Source organism: Sceloporus undulatus, chromosome 1, assembly GCF_019175285.1.
Source record: "Sceloporus undulatus isolate JIND9_A2432 ecotype Alabama chromosome 1, SceUnd_v1.1, whole genome shotgun sequence".
Taxonomy (NCBI): domain Eukaryota; kingdom Metazoa; phylum Chordata; class Lepidosauria; order Squamata; family Phrynosomatidae; genus Sceloporus; species Sceloporus undulatus.
This window is the reverse complement of record NC_056522.1, coordinates 63,456,349-63,472,720: the sequence shown is the minus strand read 5'-3', so window position 1 is coordinate 63,472,720 and position 16,372 is coordinate 63,456,349. Positions and strand designations below refer to the sequence as shown.

The following is a 16,372-nucleotide window of genomic DNA, read 5'->3' as shown; positions in this document are numbered from 1 at the left end:
ATCCCTGAGCCTGAAAAGAATATAGGATTCTTTTTAGGGATTTCACAATCTTGAAGAAGGGTGAGGGATTAAAATTGTGATGAAAGGGTCAATTTGCTGCAGGATGTTAGAGACAAGGCAGCCAATCAGATCTTTTAATGTTTAGAAAGGCTGCAGAGTGGGAGGCGTTGAGACAGAAAACAAAAAAAGTAGGAGAGGTGCAGCAATTTGAATTACAGTGCGTCCTCGCCTTACGCGGGGATCCGTTCCGGATCCCGCCGCGTAAGGCGAATTCCGCCTATGCTCGAGCCCCATTGGAAACAATGGGGCTTGTGTGTGGCGGCGCAGGCACGCACGGGGCGCAACGGGCGCGCATGCCCATTCAATTGAATGGGACGCGCCGCCCCTTCCGCCCCGTGGCTTGAGCGCCTATGCTCAAGGCCGCGTATGGCGCGCCCGCGTATGACGCAGGCGCACTGTATAATATTAAGGAAAATAATGGTTACTTTGTAAACTTCCATTGTGATGCTTATAGTCAGTCTAAAGATACAAAGTTATCCTTCCGGTGTACATAAAGCCCTTTTCTGTTTTGGTATCTCTTGCCTGGAGTAAATGTATGGTTTAGGATCTCAGCAGCCAGATCAGTCAGAAACATCACCATTATCAGTTCAACTTTCCTTTTAGACTCTCAACAATGCCAAGAGTCTTTACAAATGTTATGGCAATGGGCATAGCACAGCTGTGGCAGCAACACATCCTTGTCTTTTCCTGCATAGATAACTGGCTGTTAGTCACCTGACTCCAGAAAAAATCTCCAAGTTGTCATCTGTTCAGCACTGCATCTACTCTTCAATTTGGACTTTTGGGTCAGTCCAGAGAAATCACACTTGACCCTACTATCTTTCTGAAGGAAAGAGGCTATTCTGTTGGGGGGGGGGGAGGCTTTTCAAAGTATTACATCCACAGTCTGAATGAAGCTTTTAGGCTGCATGGCCTCCATGACTACATCAATGCTTCTCTTCTAGCTGTGCATCAGGCCATTGCAGTTGTTTTTCCTTTCGTAGGTAGACATGCTCAACATGGACATGAATGAGCATCTCTCCATACTCCTATGGGTACAAGACAGCTTGCACTGGTGGTCACACCCATGTCAGGGATGCCATTCTCACCATCTCAACCTAACATAGTCACTACAGATGCCTCCTGCATAGGATGGGGTGATTACTGCTGCCAGTTTGCAGGACAAATCCAAAGAACAAAAGAGACTACACAGCAACTCCTCTTGAACTCTTCATTAAACACAAGATATCATTTTGCCAACATTCATCCCTAATCCCTCCTCTGATCTAGAAATCTGATCTATCCTAATCCCGCCTCTGATCTCCTAATCATTGCTTGGATGGGCAAAGAGTTCTGGCTTTTTGCATCACCTGTACAAAGCTCTTTTGAAAGATATATATGTGTTTCTTCGGTCCTAAGAAGGGACAATGGATATCCCTTCGCTAAGTAGGTGATTTGGATTATCACTCTGGCCTACCAGTTGGCTAATCTTATTCTTGAGGATGTGATAAGGAGCAATTTCCACTAGAGCTCTTGCAGCTTCATCAGTGTGCCTACGGGATGTTCCACTGGAGGAGGTCTTAAGGACTACAACATGAATGCAGCCTTCCACATTCATTCAGTATTATAGACTGGTTGCTAGAGCACAGTGGGATGCAGCATGTGGGAGAGCAGTCCTTTCCATAATATTTTTCATGACGTGCCTCCCACTGCCATAGGTGAGTTGCTTACTAATTGAAACCCTTATGTGTAATGCACAAGAGACCACAAAGAAGAAAGGCAGGTTGGTCACCTGTAATTGATGTTCTTTGAGTGGTCATCTGTATATTCACACAGCCCACCCTTCCTCCCTTTGTCAGCACATCTAGTGGGTTTTTGCTTCTTACCACTGTGTTGGCCAAGTAGGACTAAAGGAAGAGATGACAGAGCACTAGACAGGAGGGACAGAACCAGCACTGAAGGTTTGCAAGTTCAAAACGATATGTATAAATGCACAGATGATCACTCAAAGAACATCAGTTACAGGTAAGCAATCTGTTTTTCATTTGTTGGGTTGAACATAGAAAGCAACATTAATGACATACTATATGATGAGTATTCTACTGTTCTTTATCATTGTATAGCTCTTACTGACTTACAGTTTTAGTTGGGAGTAAAAAATCAGTTTAGGGTGTCTCATTTTGTTAACATTCAGAATGGAATGTTGGCTATTATGTCAACATTAACTGCATTCATTGCTGACTTCATTTCTGAATGGCAGACATGATCAATGGTTTTTCTATATTGGAATATTGAGTACTTCAATTCAGTGATGCATATTTCTGCCAATAATCTATGTAAAATATAACTTGGCTATTCTGTGGAATTTCATTTAGATTCTATGTGGAAAAGAGATTCCTCGTTGGGTGAATCGCCTTGCCTATTTCAGTTCCTGCATTCCCTTTCTCCAAAGTTGCCTACCGAAAGAGTGGCTTACACCTGCAGCCCTTCAGTCTAGTGTAAGCCAAGAGCTTCAGGAAGAACTGGAAGAAGCAGAAGATGCTGCAGCATCAACTTCCCTGCCAAGTTCCACATCAGGGGCACGAACTGGACATCATGCTAAAATATAGGTTTGGGCCAAAGTACTGTTACATTAAAGGCATTGAAAGTTTTGAAAGTAACTGACGTCATTGCTGAACTTCAGAGTGTGGACATTTGAATATGTCTTTGGTATGCAAGCGGTTCTCCAGCTCAAAACCATGTTTTTTTGCTCAGGATTTTATATGCAGTGAAAAAGGTTTTTTGGAAGAATTTAAGATGGAGTTGCTGTCTTCATTTTCATCTAATTGACAAACTTGGACCAACTGAGCAGAAGAAAAACTGTTTACAATATTGTGTGCTGCTGTTTACAAGTCCCACAGCGATATCTGCCATTGAAGTACAAACTATTAATCAGCTCTATCAGGCCTTCATCAGTACCAGTGGAGGTGAACTAATGGTCTGTTTTCAATGATACTGCCTTGGAACTCAGTAGGTTAGAATATTTCACTTCCAACTATTGCTAATAGCGGAACACGGAACTGATGAGTACTGTATGTAAACAGGGTACATAGGCCTGAAATCTGTTAGTCCTAACTAGAGTAGACCCACTAAATCAATTTGACACGGAGCCAACAAATAGGTAAACCTTGTTGAGTCTAGTCTAGTTAGAGTTTAACAATAGAATTCAAGCCATAATGATCAATACAAAGAAATCTGGTCTAGGAAACAGATTATATACAGTATGCTTGTGAAGAACAAATCAGAATCCTCACACTTGAAGCCTATTTGTTGGCTTCAGATTGCAGCCTTTCCACTTTCTTTTTTGGTCTCACTTGGAGATAAGATCACTTGGAATATCAACAGGTTTTTTAAAACTATGATCAGATAACAGAGCCTGCTCCATGTCACTTAAATGTAGAACTATAGGATAAATGCTGATGGAATACATAATCAGTTTTCCTGCAGCATTACACAATATAATGTAGACATAGTAACAATAGGCTCTTGGTTAAAATTGATTCGGCCATTTGACTTCTGCAGCCAGTTCAATCAGCAGTTAATTGCTGTTCAGAAGTAAAACTACTTGAGTGAAGAGGAATGGCAGCTCTGCTGCGATTTCTTTTCTCCACAACTAGATTGTTAACCTGCAACAAATAGAAAGGTTCTTGCCAATTCATTGTGTTTCCAGCAGAATCTTTCAGTACTGTAGGTGACTTAAGTTGCCTCAAGGGTTTTCTATGTGCCACTTTTTCTTTAATTGTGTTAATCTAGAACAGCAATATGTATTGCATGAGTGATAAAAGATCTATAGGAATTAACAAATAATAGAGGAATTCCATATACACTGTACGTAGCGTCTTCTCTTTTGCTAGCATCTCTCATCAAGGGGTGAGTACGGGAGCAGTTATAGCAAATTGAAATTCAATTCAGATTTTATTATATGTGTTGCCTTAAAAATCTTCCAATTCAGTGAAAAGAGGCCAATAGGAAATTATGTATAAAGTGAAGTTTTACACATAAGTGAAGAGGTCTACATAAATGAAGATATAAATAACACTTGCATGTGTTATTTATATTGCTGGATTTGCTGAATAAACTGTTCCAGTTAGAATATACACATGGAATGGGCAGAATTGGATGTTATTTTTTTGACAAATCAGAAAACTTTATTTTTCATAAATTGGCATTATGATTTAGCATACTGATATACAAACATTTTCTCCCAAAGTGGCAAAATGCTTTTGTTGTTTTTCAATAAGAATGGCACTAGTCATTTTTCTAACCACTTCAGTTCCTACTTAAATTTGTTTTATGCTCCTCTTCGTGGGAGACATCACTTGTTGCAAAGTACTGTATACTCAGGTATATAATATTCTGTTAAGTCAAAATAATTATTCTCAAAAATGTGAAGTACTGAGATTGTTCCATATTTTAACCTTCCTTAGCCTTTAATCTTCTTTAAAACTATGTTGCATTAACAGTGCCAGAACCATTTTTACTTTGTCATTAGCATAACCTGTGTTGTTAGTTCCAAACGATTCCAAGTGTTCGGCCTTAAATTGCTAGTTCTTTAACTGACAATAAGCATTCTGAGAGTTGTACCCTTTTTTGTTTGAACGCTAGATCATACAAATGGGGTGTTTCCGAGTGGAACAAAAATAGAATGGTAGAGGTGGCTTCTTTGCACTACAGCTAAAGTGGAAATAGGATTTTTCAGCTGGGGTCTGAAGCTATTAATGAATACTGGTTCCAGTCCTGGGCCTATGTGTGCTGCTGTAGACACATTCTTCCCTGTGAAAAGTTCTCTATTTGTTTCAGTGAAAAGGTAGATTGGTGCATATGAAATTAGCGTCTCTTTCAGAGTGAATGAGGAGCCTTTGTGGATACTCAATGAAGCTACTGCATCCTCATAAGATTCTTGAACTGGGGAGAATTCTGCAGCTTATCCTAAATTGTTTGGACAAACTTTAGGAACTAGCTTGATTTCCATATCATTTTTATAACACAATTGGCTTTCAGTTAATATTCACAACACTACACAACACGTCCATCCTTTTATAATCATGCACACATGTAATTCAACACAATTCACAGCACAATAAGTAAAAACTATTTAAATAAATGACTACTTCCAGTTTGATCAGAATTTCCCATTATTTCATTTTAATCCATATTTGTAGTTGTATTTCACTGAACAAACTTAACATCTGAACCCTTAAGTTTATATATATATATATATAATACCTTGAAGTGGTGTGATGGCATTTTTGTATCTTACCATATGTGCTACACTCGCAGTCCAATCAATTCCTTAAAAAAAACAAGCTTGCCAAAGCCTCTCTCATAGCAATAGTTCAAGTTACTTTTCACCAGCACTAGTACTCAGTAAGGAGTACATTGCCTGCCAGAGGCCATAGTGTGCATTAGAAAACTTGAACAATGTTCAAAGCTAGAATACTAAATACCTGGAGTTTTAACAACAAGCAGGTAGAAGTAGTACATTCAGGGTTTTGTCATTTCTAATATTTGGTTATTTTTTTCTTTTAAAATAGATTACTGTAGTCATTTTGTATGTTGTCTTATTAAAGCCATTTTTATCGAGATGTCACTCTTATTCAGGAAGCCAAAAACAAGTGCTACAAATTGTCAGTGTGCATCAGTAAACAGGATGATGGGTTTATGTTACGAATGCAGTGGGTTTCCTCTTTAAAACATGCAATATAATACTAATCACAAAATATGGGAATTTTCACTTTTAGGTGGTTACAGATACTGAATTTTCACTGACACTTCTTTGTATAACAAAGTTTACTGTAATGCATAGTATTTGTATGAAATAGCCAGAGAACTTTGACTTTTGTTACCTTGACATGTCAAACTACTATAAACTTGAATCCATCCATTTATTAAAGATAATTTTTATAGAAAAAAAGCACATGTTATGTTCTTGTCAATTTCAATTTCACTGCACAGGTGGCATATAAACTGACGTGGGGTATCTCTCCTCTGCCATTTCTACTGGACCTGCTCATGGAGTCAGGGGAGACATAGTATGTAACCTGTGGCCCGAACAAGAGCACAAGGAAGGTAGAGGAGATAGGCAGGAATAAACTCAAGAATCAGAGAGCTCAAGCTTGTGTTTGGAGGAGACCTACATGTAAAGAAAGAATTTAAAAATTTAAGAGGGACTAGACGAGAAAGAGACTGAAAATGCTGGTTGAACAATAAGAGAGGAGTAAAGTACTGTATATACTTGACTATTAGTTGACCTCATGTATAAGTCAAGGGCAGGTTTTGGGACCAGAATTATGGATTTTGATATGACCTGTGGATAAGTTGGGGGTAGAACTTAGTAGCATGTAACAAAGGATCTGAAGGATGAAGCAAAGGAAAATGATGCTAAAGATCTTTAAAACGGTTGACAAGCATAACTAAAGGCTGAGATAGTAGAAGGACTTAATGCTCTTTTTAGGTGCTCTGAGAAGATGTTAATCGCTCACCTTTCACCAGGGGCATGGTTCCTTTTTTGATAGAGTTAAAGTACAGTACTTACATTGACACATTTACTTGCTAGCAGGAGAACAGGTCAATCAACTGGCAAAACAGACTGGCACAATACGCCAGCTTGGGGGCGGCGTGGGGGTGTGGTGTTTTGATGATGCACATCCCAATGCAGCCTCCAAGCTGGTGTCATGCTGACCAGATGGTGGGCGGCATCACAGCACTTCAGCAGCGTTTATATGCCGCACTCTGCAGGAGTGCCGAAAGCCTGGATCCGTGGCAGGAAAGCCTTTCCTTATCCGCCCCAAAAAGGGGTAGCATTTTGCTGCTCCTTTTTGGGCCGGAAGAACACCAGATTGATTGCCCTTTTAGGGCCATCTGTAACGGCCCCTAATCTCTCACAAAGGCTTTCATCTATATCCTTAGAAAATGTGCCTATGAAGTCCTTCCCTAAGGATCTTAAAACTCTGTCAGGGTCATATTGAAAGGTTTTCAAAAGCTCTGAAATTAAAGAATCTCTCCCTTTCCACACACACCTGTAGGTAAAGAAAACTCTCATGTGCATGAAGAAAAATAAATTAGTATGTTCTTTGTGGTCCTAACAAAAACAAAAAAAAATCCCTAAGTCACCAAGTATCTTTATTTGTGTCATGGCCAGCCAAGATCAGCTCGAGGAGGAGGAGGAGGAGGATGAGCCTCCTCCAGAGCAAGGGCTGATTGAGGCAACACCAGGTGCTGTTCCTGCCCTGCCAGGTCCCAGCTGTGATCCTCCAGCCCCAGAGGAGGAGGTTCAACCAGGTCCTAGTGCCAAAGAGAGGCCTCCTATGGTACCACAGCCTAGTGGTGACTCTGGAGACGAAGCTTGCCTGCAGGTGCCTTCTTACAAAGAGAGAAGGGCCGAGAGTGCTTGCAGACGCAGATCACAGAGGATTGCCGAGAGGCAATTAGCCAACCAGCCTCAGGTGGCACAAGGGAGAGTTTCCCTTACTTAAGTGGGAGAGAGACTAATGCTGGTTGCTAGAGTTTATTGCATGATCCCTCGGTGTGATTGCTGCTAGCACTAGCTCCTAGTATCTGGATTCTTTGTTACCTTGACCTCGGACCGAACTTCATTATCTCTTGGCTGTTTTGACCTTGGACTGTTTGACTATGCTGTTTCCCGGTATCCTGACTTGGCTTGACTTTCGGAACGTTGGAATCCCTGGAATCCTGACTTCGGCTCGTATTCTTGACCTGCCCTCGGACTGCTTCTTTGCAAGGTCTGCTTGACTTCCACTAAACTAAAGGCTCTGTTATCAGCTACTGTCAGTGTTGCTGGTGGCTTTCCTGGACAATTTGATTTTAAGTACATCCTCCTGATCTTGAAGGCCAATGCAACCACCAGCTTCCTTGTCCTAATATTACTCACAACCTTCTTTCCTGCTCCATTTAGATCACAGATCCCATACTATTTATGCTTAATCAAAGTCAAGCTGAATACGAAGGTTTTACACTGAATTTAGGGACTCTGAGATAATTAAAGTGAAGGACCTTATGGTCCATTTCCTCCATGTTTTTGTCAGGTTTCTGTTTCTTTGAAGTTATTCATTTTTTTCCCCTTTTCAAATGAAATTTCCCTCCTTCCATGAGTGCATGTCATTTCCTTGATCTTGTTACACATTTAGTATTCAGTAGCTCAGCTGTGCTGAGACAACCTGCAATCCTGCTTTGCTACTTCTGCCTTCATTATCTTACCCTTCTAGTATCTTAAATAGCTCACAAGGTCTTGGTATCTTAATTTTGTGTCCTTCAAATGAGTCATGTTTCTTATCTCTCTTTTTGTAGGTATTTCATCACTTTTTCCTTCTTCCCAAGTATAGAAACTTAATGTTTTTTGATAATTCTGATGCTCTTTTATTCAGATTGCTTCCCAAACACTCATTTTGACACTTAAATCTTGCTAAAATCACCCTCCCATTTTTGTTAGCAAATACAATGGTTTATTTTTCTACTCTTTTGCAGATGGACTACTGTAATTTTCATCTTTTTTCTAGTTTGCTTCTTAGTCTTACTTTTTTCCTATTTAAATTTTTCTACCTCTTTTAATGTATCACACTTTGCTCATATCTCTGCATGCATTGCTACACTGCTTTCATTGACTTGCTATTTCTTACTGAATCCATCTCAACTTACTTTTTCAAATATCTTTATTCCTTTAGTTCTTCCAAGTCCCTATCCAATCTCTATACCTGCCAGAAGAACTGTGTTACTTTACTATACGTTTAGCACTCTTAATAATCATTTAGCTGGGACCTTAGTAATCCAAGGTATCACATTCACGCATTTGTCCTTTGCCCATCTTTCTCCCTTTTTGGGGTATTAACTCCTTCCTTCCAACATCTGCATTTTTCCTAGCAATTCAAATATATATATATATATATATATATATCTGAAAATGTGTCTCTTAATCTATGCTTTAAGCAAGGATTGGCCAAACCTGTGCCCTTTGGACTAATTTAAAAATACTCTGGAAATGATTATTTCAGAAATTATAATAATAATAATTATTATTTGTCAGGGATGATGGGAGTTGTAGCTCTTCACCTCTGGCTTGAACTCACCACCTGGTTGTGCACCGCGCTGACCAGTTTTGGCCAGTAGTTATAGCTTAGCAAGAGTTACAGAGAATAGGCTGAAGACCCTGACAAACTCTCCAAGCCTTCTCACTCTTGCTTCCACAGAAGTCTTCACCCTTCTTCAGGATCCAGCTGGTTCTTGTAGCTTCACCCAAGACACCAGACAACTCGGTAGTCTTAAATAAAAGATCTACTTTATTCTACTATATACAGCTCCAAACTATCCAACACAACAATACACTACTCCTCACTATCCACTCTACAACCCACAAAATACATTGGGATGCATAGTCATTATTATAGTCAATGCATGGTACCACCCACTGTTGTCTGTTTCCACCCAGTAGGCGTGTACATCATTCTCATTGGTTCTCTCGGTTCATCCCACAATTAATGATTTCATCATCTCAGCCTTGACCACTTAACAATTGTCAGGTGTGTCCAATTATCCACTTTACATTTCTTGTCCTTGGCATTCAGGACTTATTAATTGTATTACCATTTACACCTGTGTGGTTCTCAATTGGCTTCTGCTGAGTCACCCTGACTCTCACATACATGTTTTATTTCATTTACTGTATATTCCATGTTGCTTTTTCCTTAACGATGGCGGGTTACAGACGGGCAAAAAGGGATGTACTCATGACGTCATGAAGGTAGAGCCTTCAGACAGGCTTTACCTGAATGCCGTCATGAACACGCCCCCCGCACGCCCCAAGCGGGAAGAAGCGGCATTAAAAAGGTGCTGCTTTTTTCCGCTTCTTTTTGATTTGCGGCGTACCTGTGCAGCTCCGTCTGTAAGCTGCTGCACCGATACATCAGAATTGCTACGCCGCAAATATAAGTTGCCGGTTTAAAAGCTCCGTGTCAGCTGCGTCGCATAATGGGTCGGGGTCCGGGACATGCGTGGTTTGCAGCCAAGCTTTAATTGCAACATCCGCTGCCATGGAGCTGTGGAAGCTGAGGCACAGCTCCGGCGCATTTTAAGCCTCGTAACCCTAACCCTAGAGCCAGTGGTGCGCATGCGTTGCTAGAACCGCTGGAAGTTGTAACTTTTGCCGGCGGATGTTTTGGTTGTAGAAAGCGAAAAGGGAAAGTTTGGGATTTAAAGTGACCCCCTACATACATTCCTGCGCCATTCTCACCTGGGAACGGGCACAGTTTGGCTGCTCCTGGCACAGCTGTGTGGCGGCTCCCTTATGCCACCAGGCAGGATGGCTCAGCCATCCACCAGCACCCTGAAAAAAGGCAGGGGGACGTCTTGGTCTCATACTGAGACGGCTGACCTCATAGCTATATGGTCCCAGAAACTGGAGTAACTGCAGAAACTGGAGCAGTCCTACCTGAATGCTGACACATATCGAGAAGGGGAAGAAGCCATGAGAGCTGCTGCACCGGTACACCAGAATTGCTACGCCGCTACTTTAAGTTGCCCATTTAAAAGCTCCGTCGCATAGTGAGTTGGGGTCTTGGAACATGCGCAGTTTGCAGTCAGGCTTTAATTGCAACATCCGCTGCCATGCAGCTGTGGAAGCTGAGGCACAGCTGCGGCGCATTTTAAGCCTCGTAACCCTAACCCTAACCCTAACTCTAGAGCAACATGTACGCATGCGCTGCTTGGAAAGTTTGGACTTTAAAGTGCACCCCTACACACATTCCTCTGCCATTTTCACCTAACAATAAAAAACGCTAAAACTGTAAATATTGACATATGTACAAAGGAGGTGAGGGGAGATGGCAGGGGGACAGCGGTGGCAGCGGAGACAGCTGTGGCTGCGCATTGCAGATTCAGCAGGAGCGCGGGGACCAAAGGAGAGGAGGCATCTATGATGCTGCTGACACTGGCAAAGTGCAAGCGGACAAGGATGCCAACACCAGCTGATCACCAGCTGGCAGGAGACCACCATTGTTTTTGGGCAGAGCGGGGGGGAAAGTTTAAAGGGGCTTGGGCACTTTAAATGCGCACATAGGCTTTCTGCCGGCAAAGGAAAAAAAAAAAGAGACCCCAGAGCTTGAATGTGCCCAAGACCTTTTGATGCCCTCTAAACTTGCCCCCAAAGGCAAAGGGCAACTAGAGGGGGCCTGGGATCAAGGGGCAGGGAGCACTGACAAGGCACTAGGTCCCATGATGTCCCATAAAGACATCATTTCGCCTCCCAGGGCATGTGTTCCCTCCCAGCCCTATCTACTCTATTCTACCCTTCCTGTTCTCTCCTCCCACCATGTCTGGCTCACTGGTCCCCAAACCAGCAATCTCCAAACTCTGTCCTTCTAGGCGTTTGGACTTCATCTCCCAGAATCCCCAGCCACCTTGCCCTGTGGTCTGGGATTCTGGGAGATGAAGTCCAAACACCTGGAAGGACAGAGTTTGGACATTGCTACCTCACACCACTCCTGCCTAGCTTTAGACTGCACAGTTGCGCCTAAGCTGTCCCATTCACACTCACAGCCACACTGCCGCAGTTGCGCATAATTAACCACACAAATTTTTTTAAAAAATAAACTTTTTATTTACAATAACAACAATAAAACTTTTTTTCTATATACAATATGTACAAAAAGAAGGGGGGGGGGGGGAAAAGGGGGTGGTGAAGGGGGGATGGCAGAGGGGGCAGGGGAGGGAAGCTGCTTCAGGGAGGGGGAGGAGGCGGTGGGGCGGGCAGCCGGCGGAGGAGTTCCTGGAGGGTCTCTTCCATGGAGGAGACTCTCTCCTCCAGCTTGTCCACTTTCTCCTCCAGCGCAGCGAACCTCCTCTCCGTCCGGTTCTCTGTGGGGGGAAAAGAAAGAGGATGGTTAGAATCAGCCTGTGGAGCCCATCACCCTCTCCCACAGGCAGGGTTTCTGGGTGCCCCCCACTCCCTTCCCTGGGTTCACCTCTACACTTACCTTGCTGCCGGGCTTGGAGGACACGATCCAGGGCACTGGCATCGAGGGCCAAGTGCCCTGGCTGTCCTGGCAGGCGGCGGCTCGGCCCAGGCTCCTCTTCCTCGGCGGCAGCAACAGCAGCGAAGACTTCAAGCCCTGCAAAAGAGGAAGGAAAGGCCCAAGTTACCATGCTGGCATGGCAGAGGAGGGCACAAGTGTCGTGGGGGCTGCAGGCAGGCAACCCCCACCCCTCACCCTGGGGACCTACCTGCCGCCAGAGGAGCCTGCTCTGGCTGCGGAGGGGCCACAGCAGCTGGTCCTGGCTGTGGCCCACCCTCAGGGACATCCTCGTCCCCCGAGGATGGTGGAGAGGGCGACCTGGCAGGGTGCCCTCCCTCCCTCCCTCCGCCTCCGCCGCACGCCTGCAGAAGGGAACAGGAGGGATGGCATTGGCACCATGCAGGAAGGAGAGGAGGGCAAGGGAAGGGTCAAGGAGGGGAGGACAGGGCATGGCAAGAGCTCTGGCTTACCTGGAGGACGGCGATCTTCTGGTCTGGGCCGATCTCCCCTGATCCACAGGTCCTTCAGCCGCGAGAAGAATGGTGGCTGCCTGTCAACCGGGGGCGCCTCTCCGAAATCCTCCAGGGTTTCAAAGAACGCTGCCTTCAGAGTTTTAAACTTCACTCTGCATTGGTGCAGCGTTCTTTGAAACCCTTGGTTTCGGAGGGCACGAGATGCCTCGAGAAAATGCCCCCGGTTGGGCTTGTTGGTGCTAGCCATCACCCTCCTGGCGGCTGCCTGTGGCATCAGGAAGCCAAGGAGGATCCCGACGTCATCATCGGTCCAATAAGCGATTCGGACCGGGACCCTTCTGCGTGGCTCTGCCATGTCGATCACCGTCCTGGGGTCTTGCACAGTTGCGCACGGGTATATATGGGCACCTGCGGCTCTGAGCCGTTAGGCCACGGTGGTCCCAGGCCAATGAAAGTTTTCAGAGGAGCAGTTTGAATCTCTCCCCCAATAGATGCCCTCTGGGTGCCCTATTGATACATTCAAATGGGCCATTGGGAAACCTTGAATTTGAGGGGGATTGATACATTGTCAAAGGGGCAATTGGCAGTTGGAGCTGATGTATCTTTATGACCCAGGAAAACATGTGCCAGGAGACCTTTTGTGTGTGTGTGTTTGTGTGTGTCCCCCTCAGGCACGTGGCAAAACATGCCCACATCACAGATCAGGAATGATAGGCAGACTCAAACTGTGGATAATGGGATACATTTATTCATGTGCTTATGCTATTACAGTACAATGCACTCTGACATCACAGATGATGGCACAGGAGCCATCCTTCAGATTCTCCTTGTCAGAAAAAAATCTGCCAGGGCATTCCTCACAGTCTCCCCTGCTTTCTTCTTCTCTTTCTCTTCAAGGGGGTCATGAGCCACTTCCGAATGGGGTAGGCACAGTCAGCCAGTATCAGGGGCCCGATCTGCTGGCCTGTGATGTTGATGCTGGGGTTCCCTGGCACATAGATGCCAGCCTCCATGGCCTCGTAGATGAGAGAAAGTTTAAAGGGGCTTGGGCGCTTTAAATGCGCAGACAGGCCTTCTGCCGCTGCTTAGCGCTGTAGCTGCGCAGCTGCGCATCCACCAGCCGGCAAAAGAAAAAAAAGCCGCGGTTTGGGCCGCCCGTGCGGAAGCTGCTTCTCTTTTTGCAGCGTCCTCCGAGGCGGCGGTTTGGAAGCTACGGGTCCGAAACGGACCCAGGTGAGGCGTCTTCACTGCCCCCCGTGTGGAAGCTCCAACACCTGAAGCACGCCCCCGGGGCGGGCCGTCTGGAGGCTCCGCATTCAGCTAAATACACCTCCAAGACGTCCTCCCCTGCCCGTCTGTATCCCGCCACAATTAACCTTTATTTATAAAGCGCTGTAAATTTACACAGCACTGTACATACAATCTGTTTAATTAGACAGTTCCCTGCCCTCAGGTTTACAATCTAAAAATCTGTCTCTTCTTCTTGGGCAAGAAAGGCAAAAGAAAATACAGTTACTGTTTTTAAAAATGTTTTTAATTCAGGTGTTGTATAATAATAAGCAATTTAATAATCTTTTAATACAATAGTACTGCTTTTTAAAAATAATTTATGAGCCACTTGGAATATAAATAAAGTGGTCTTGCTCAGTGCTAGCTTGAACATATGCCTTCCTATCTCTTCAACATATTACCCCAATGAATGTAACTCCTAACAAAAAATATCCTTGCCATTGCTTTAAACTTTAAACAAGGGGTAGGTACATAGTGGCAACTAACAATGGAGGAGGAGAAGGAGGAGGTGGTGATGATGATGATGATGATACAAGTGCCTTCAAAACAGTTTTAGAGACAGGTCAGAAATAATTGCTTGTATGATAACACAATTGTTTGAAATTATTTTTTATTTATCACTAAGTTGTGGGATATAATCAAGTAACTCTTATCAAGTTTAATTTTTACTACAGTTGGCCCTCTATATTGCCGGGGGTTTCATTCCAGCCCCTTCCCCGATACTAAAAAGCACAAGACCGCAAGTCCCATTATTGCCAATAGATGAGCAACATGCACATGACCACACTGGTGCAGCCGCATGCATGCACCACCATTGACAATAATGGGTGAGGCTATCCACGGATGCTCCACCCTGACCAGAAAAATATTTGAAATCCACAAGTTCTGCCAAAAAAATCAGCTTGAAAAGCAGCAGAAAAATTGTTTGCAGCAGAAAAGCTCTGCATCCAGCACTAAACTACACATATCTCAGACACAATCAACACTGCCAATTCTGATAGCATAAATCACTTGTGTGTTTTTGCAAGGGGGGGTTTGACGACTCTCTTCACACATATCCTACCTGTCCAACAAGTGATAAGCATTGTAAGCCTACTGATTACAGTTCTGTGAATACAAGAACGTTGAGCCATATAAATAGTTGCAGATTTGTAATTCAAAACAATTTATTTCTGAAAAAGTCCCACTGTATTCAATGTAACATCATCCCTAATAAGTGTATATTTAAAAGTTCAGTATTAACTCTTATTGAAATGATGTCCTAAAATGAATAATATGGCTGTAAATGTTTTAGGCCAAAATCCAACTATAGTAGGCCAACCGAACCTATGGAAATTTACTTGTAGCTGAGTCAACACTAGATTCCATGGATTCAGTTCATCTAATGGATTTAAGTCTTAGCATGTCTTTCTTTTTCTGCCTTTACTACTTACTGCTTTAAAATATTTTAACCTTGGAATTAACTAAAATATCACAGTCTAGTCATGAAGTAAAGTAAGTGGTTGGATCTTGTGAGCTAAACCTTCTAATTCCCTCATCTTGAAGGACTTACAAAAACAAAGTCATTTTACAAAAATCCAGCATACTTGGGCTTTGTGTAAACAATCTGATGGGAAATGTAAAATTTGTTAGGTTCTCAATAATGTTTGTCTTACAGTTAGTTAATAACACAATGAATAATTTAATTCTTGAATTCTGTTAATTCTGAAATTCCAATTTAAGCCAACCACTGTAGTTTAAAAAACGATTTGCCTAATTTTCCTCTTTATGTTATAGCTTGATTTTAACATACTATTTCTCATCTCTAGGAGAATACTGTACGTTTGCCCAAAGCATTATAAATGTGCTTCTACAGCAGGCTCACTTCCAAATCATTTTAACCAATGGTTTACATTAATCAATGTCAGGACACAGAGAATTTACGCAATGGGACAAACTACATTTCTTGAAATCCAAGGCAAATTCATATGCAACCGCTAGATGGCAGATGGAGCTAAATCTATTCATTAACAGAAGACACAGAGAAATTGAAAATCATCAAAGAAATGTCTTGATTAATCTTCAGTAAATTTGTTAAAGTTACCTGTAAAAAATAGATTGTGCATGTAACCTTTATTGCATACACATTTTAATCATGTAAACTCATTTACCCTGCTTTTCAAAACAAGTTATTGAGGACTGCAGATGCTGACTTACAAAACAAGATACAGGTTGAACATTCCTTATCCAAAAACCAAAACCCTCCAAAATCCAAAACCTTTTACATGAGTGGCTCAGACGGTGATACCTTTGCTTTCTGATGGTCCAATGTGCACAAGCTTTGTTTCATGCATAAAATTATTTTAAAATATTGTATAAAATTACGTCCAGGCTATGTGTCTGAGGCGTACACTGGTACCCCGGGATACGAAATGATCGGGTTACGAATTTTTCGGGATACGAAATTCGCCGCTTGGAAAAAACTGTTTCGGGTTACGAAAGATTTTTCGGGTTACGAAATTCTTTTCG

The 16,372-nt window shown here is 43.1% G+C and overlaps 1 protein-coding gene across 1 annotated transcript in view; it reads left to right on the top strand.

The window, feature by feature from the left end:
• DESI2 (desumoylating isopeptidase 2) overlaps positions 1 to 5,992 on the top strand; it is a 33,597-nt gene extending 27,605 nt beyond the window's left edge. Inside the window, 1 exon segment of the mRNA XM_042445395.1 lies at positions 2,415 to 5,992. Within this exon segment, the coding sequence (XP_042301329.1) occupies positions 2,415 to 2,648 (234 nt within the window). The 3' untranslated portion in view covers positions 2,649 to 5,992.
• The last annotated feature ends 10,380 nt before the right edge of the window (positions 5,993 to 16,372 follow it).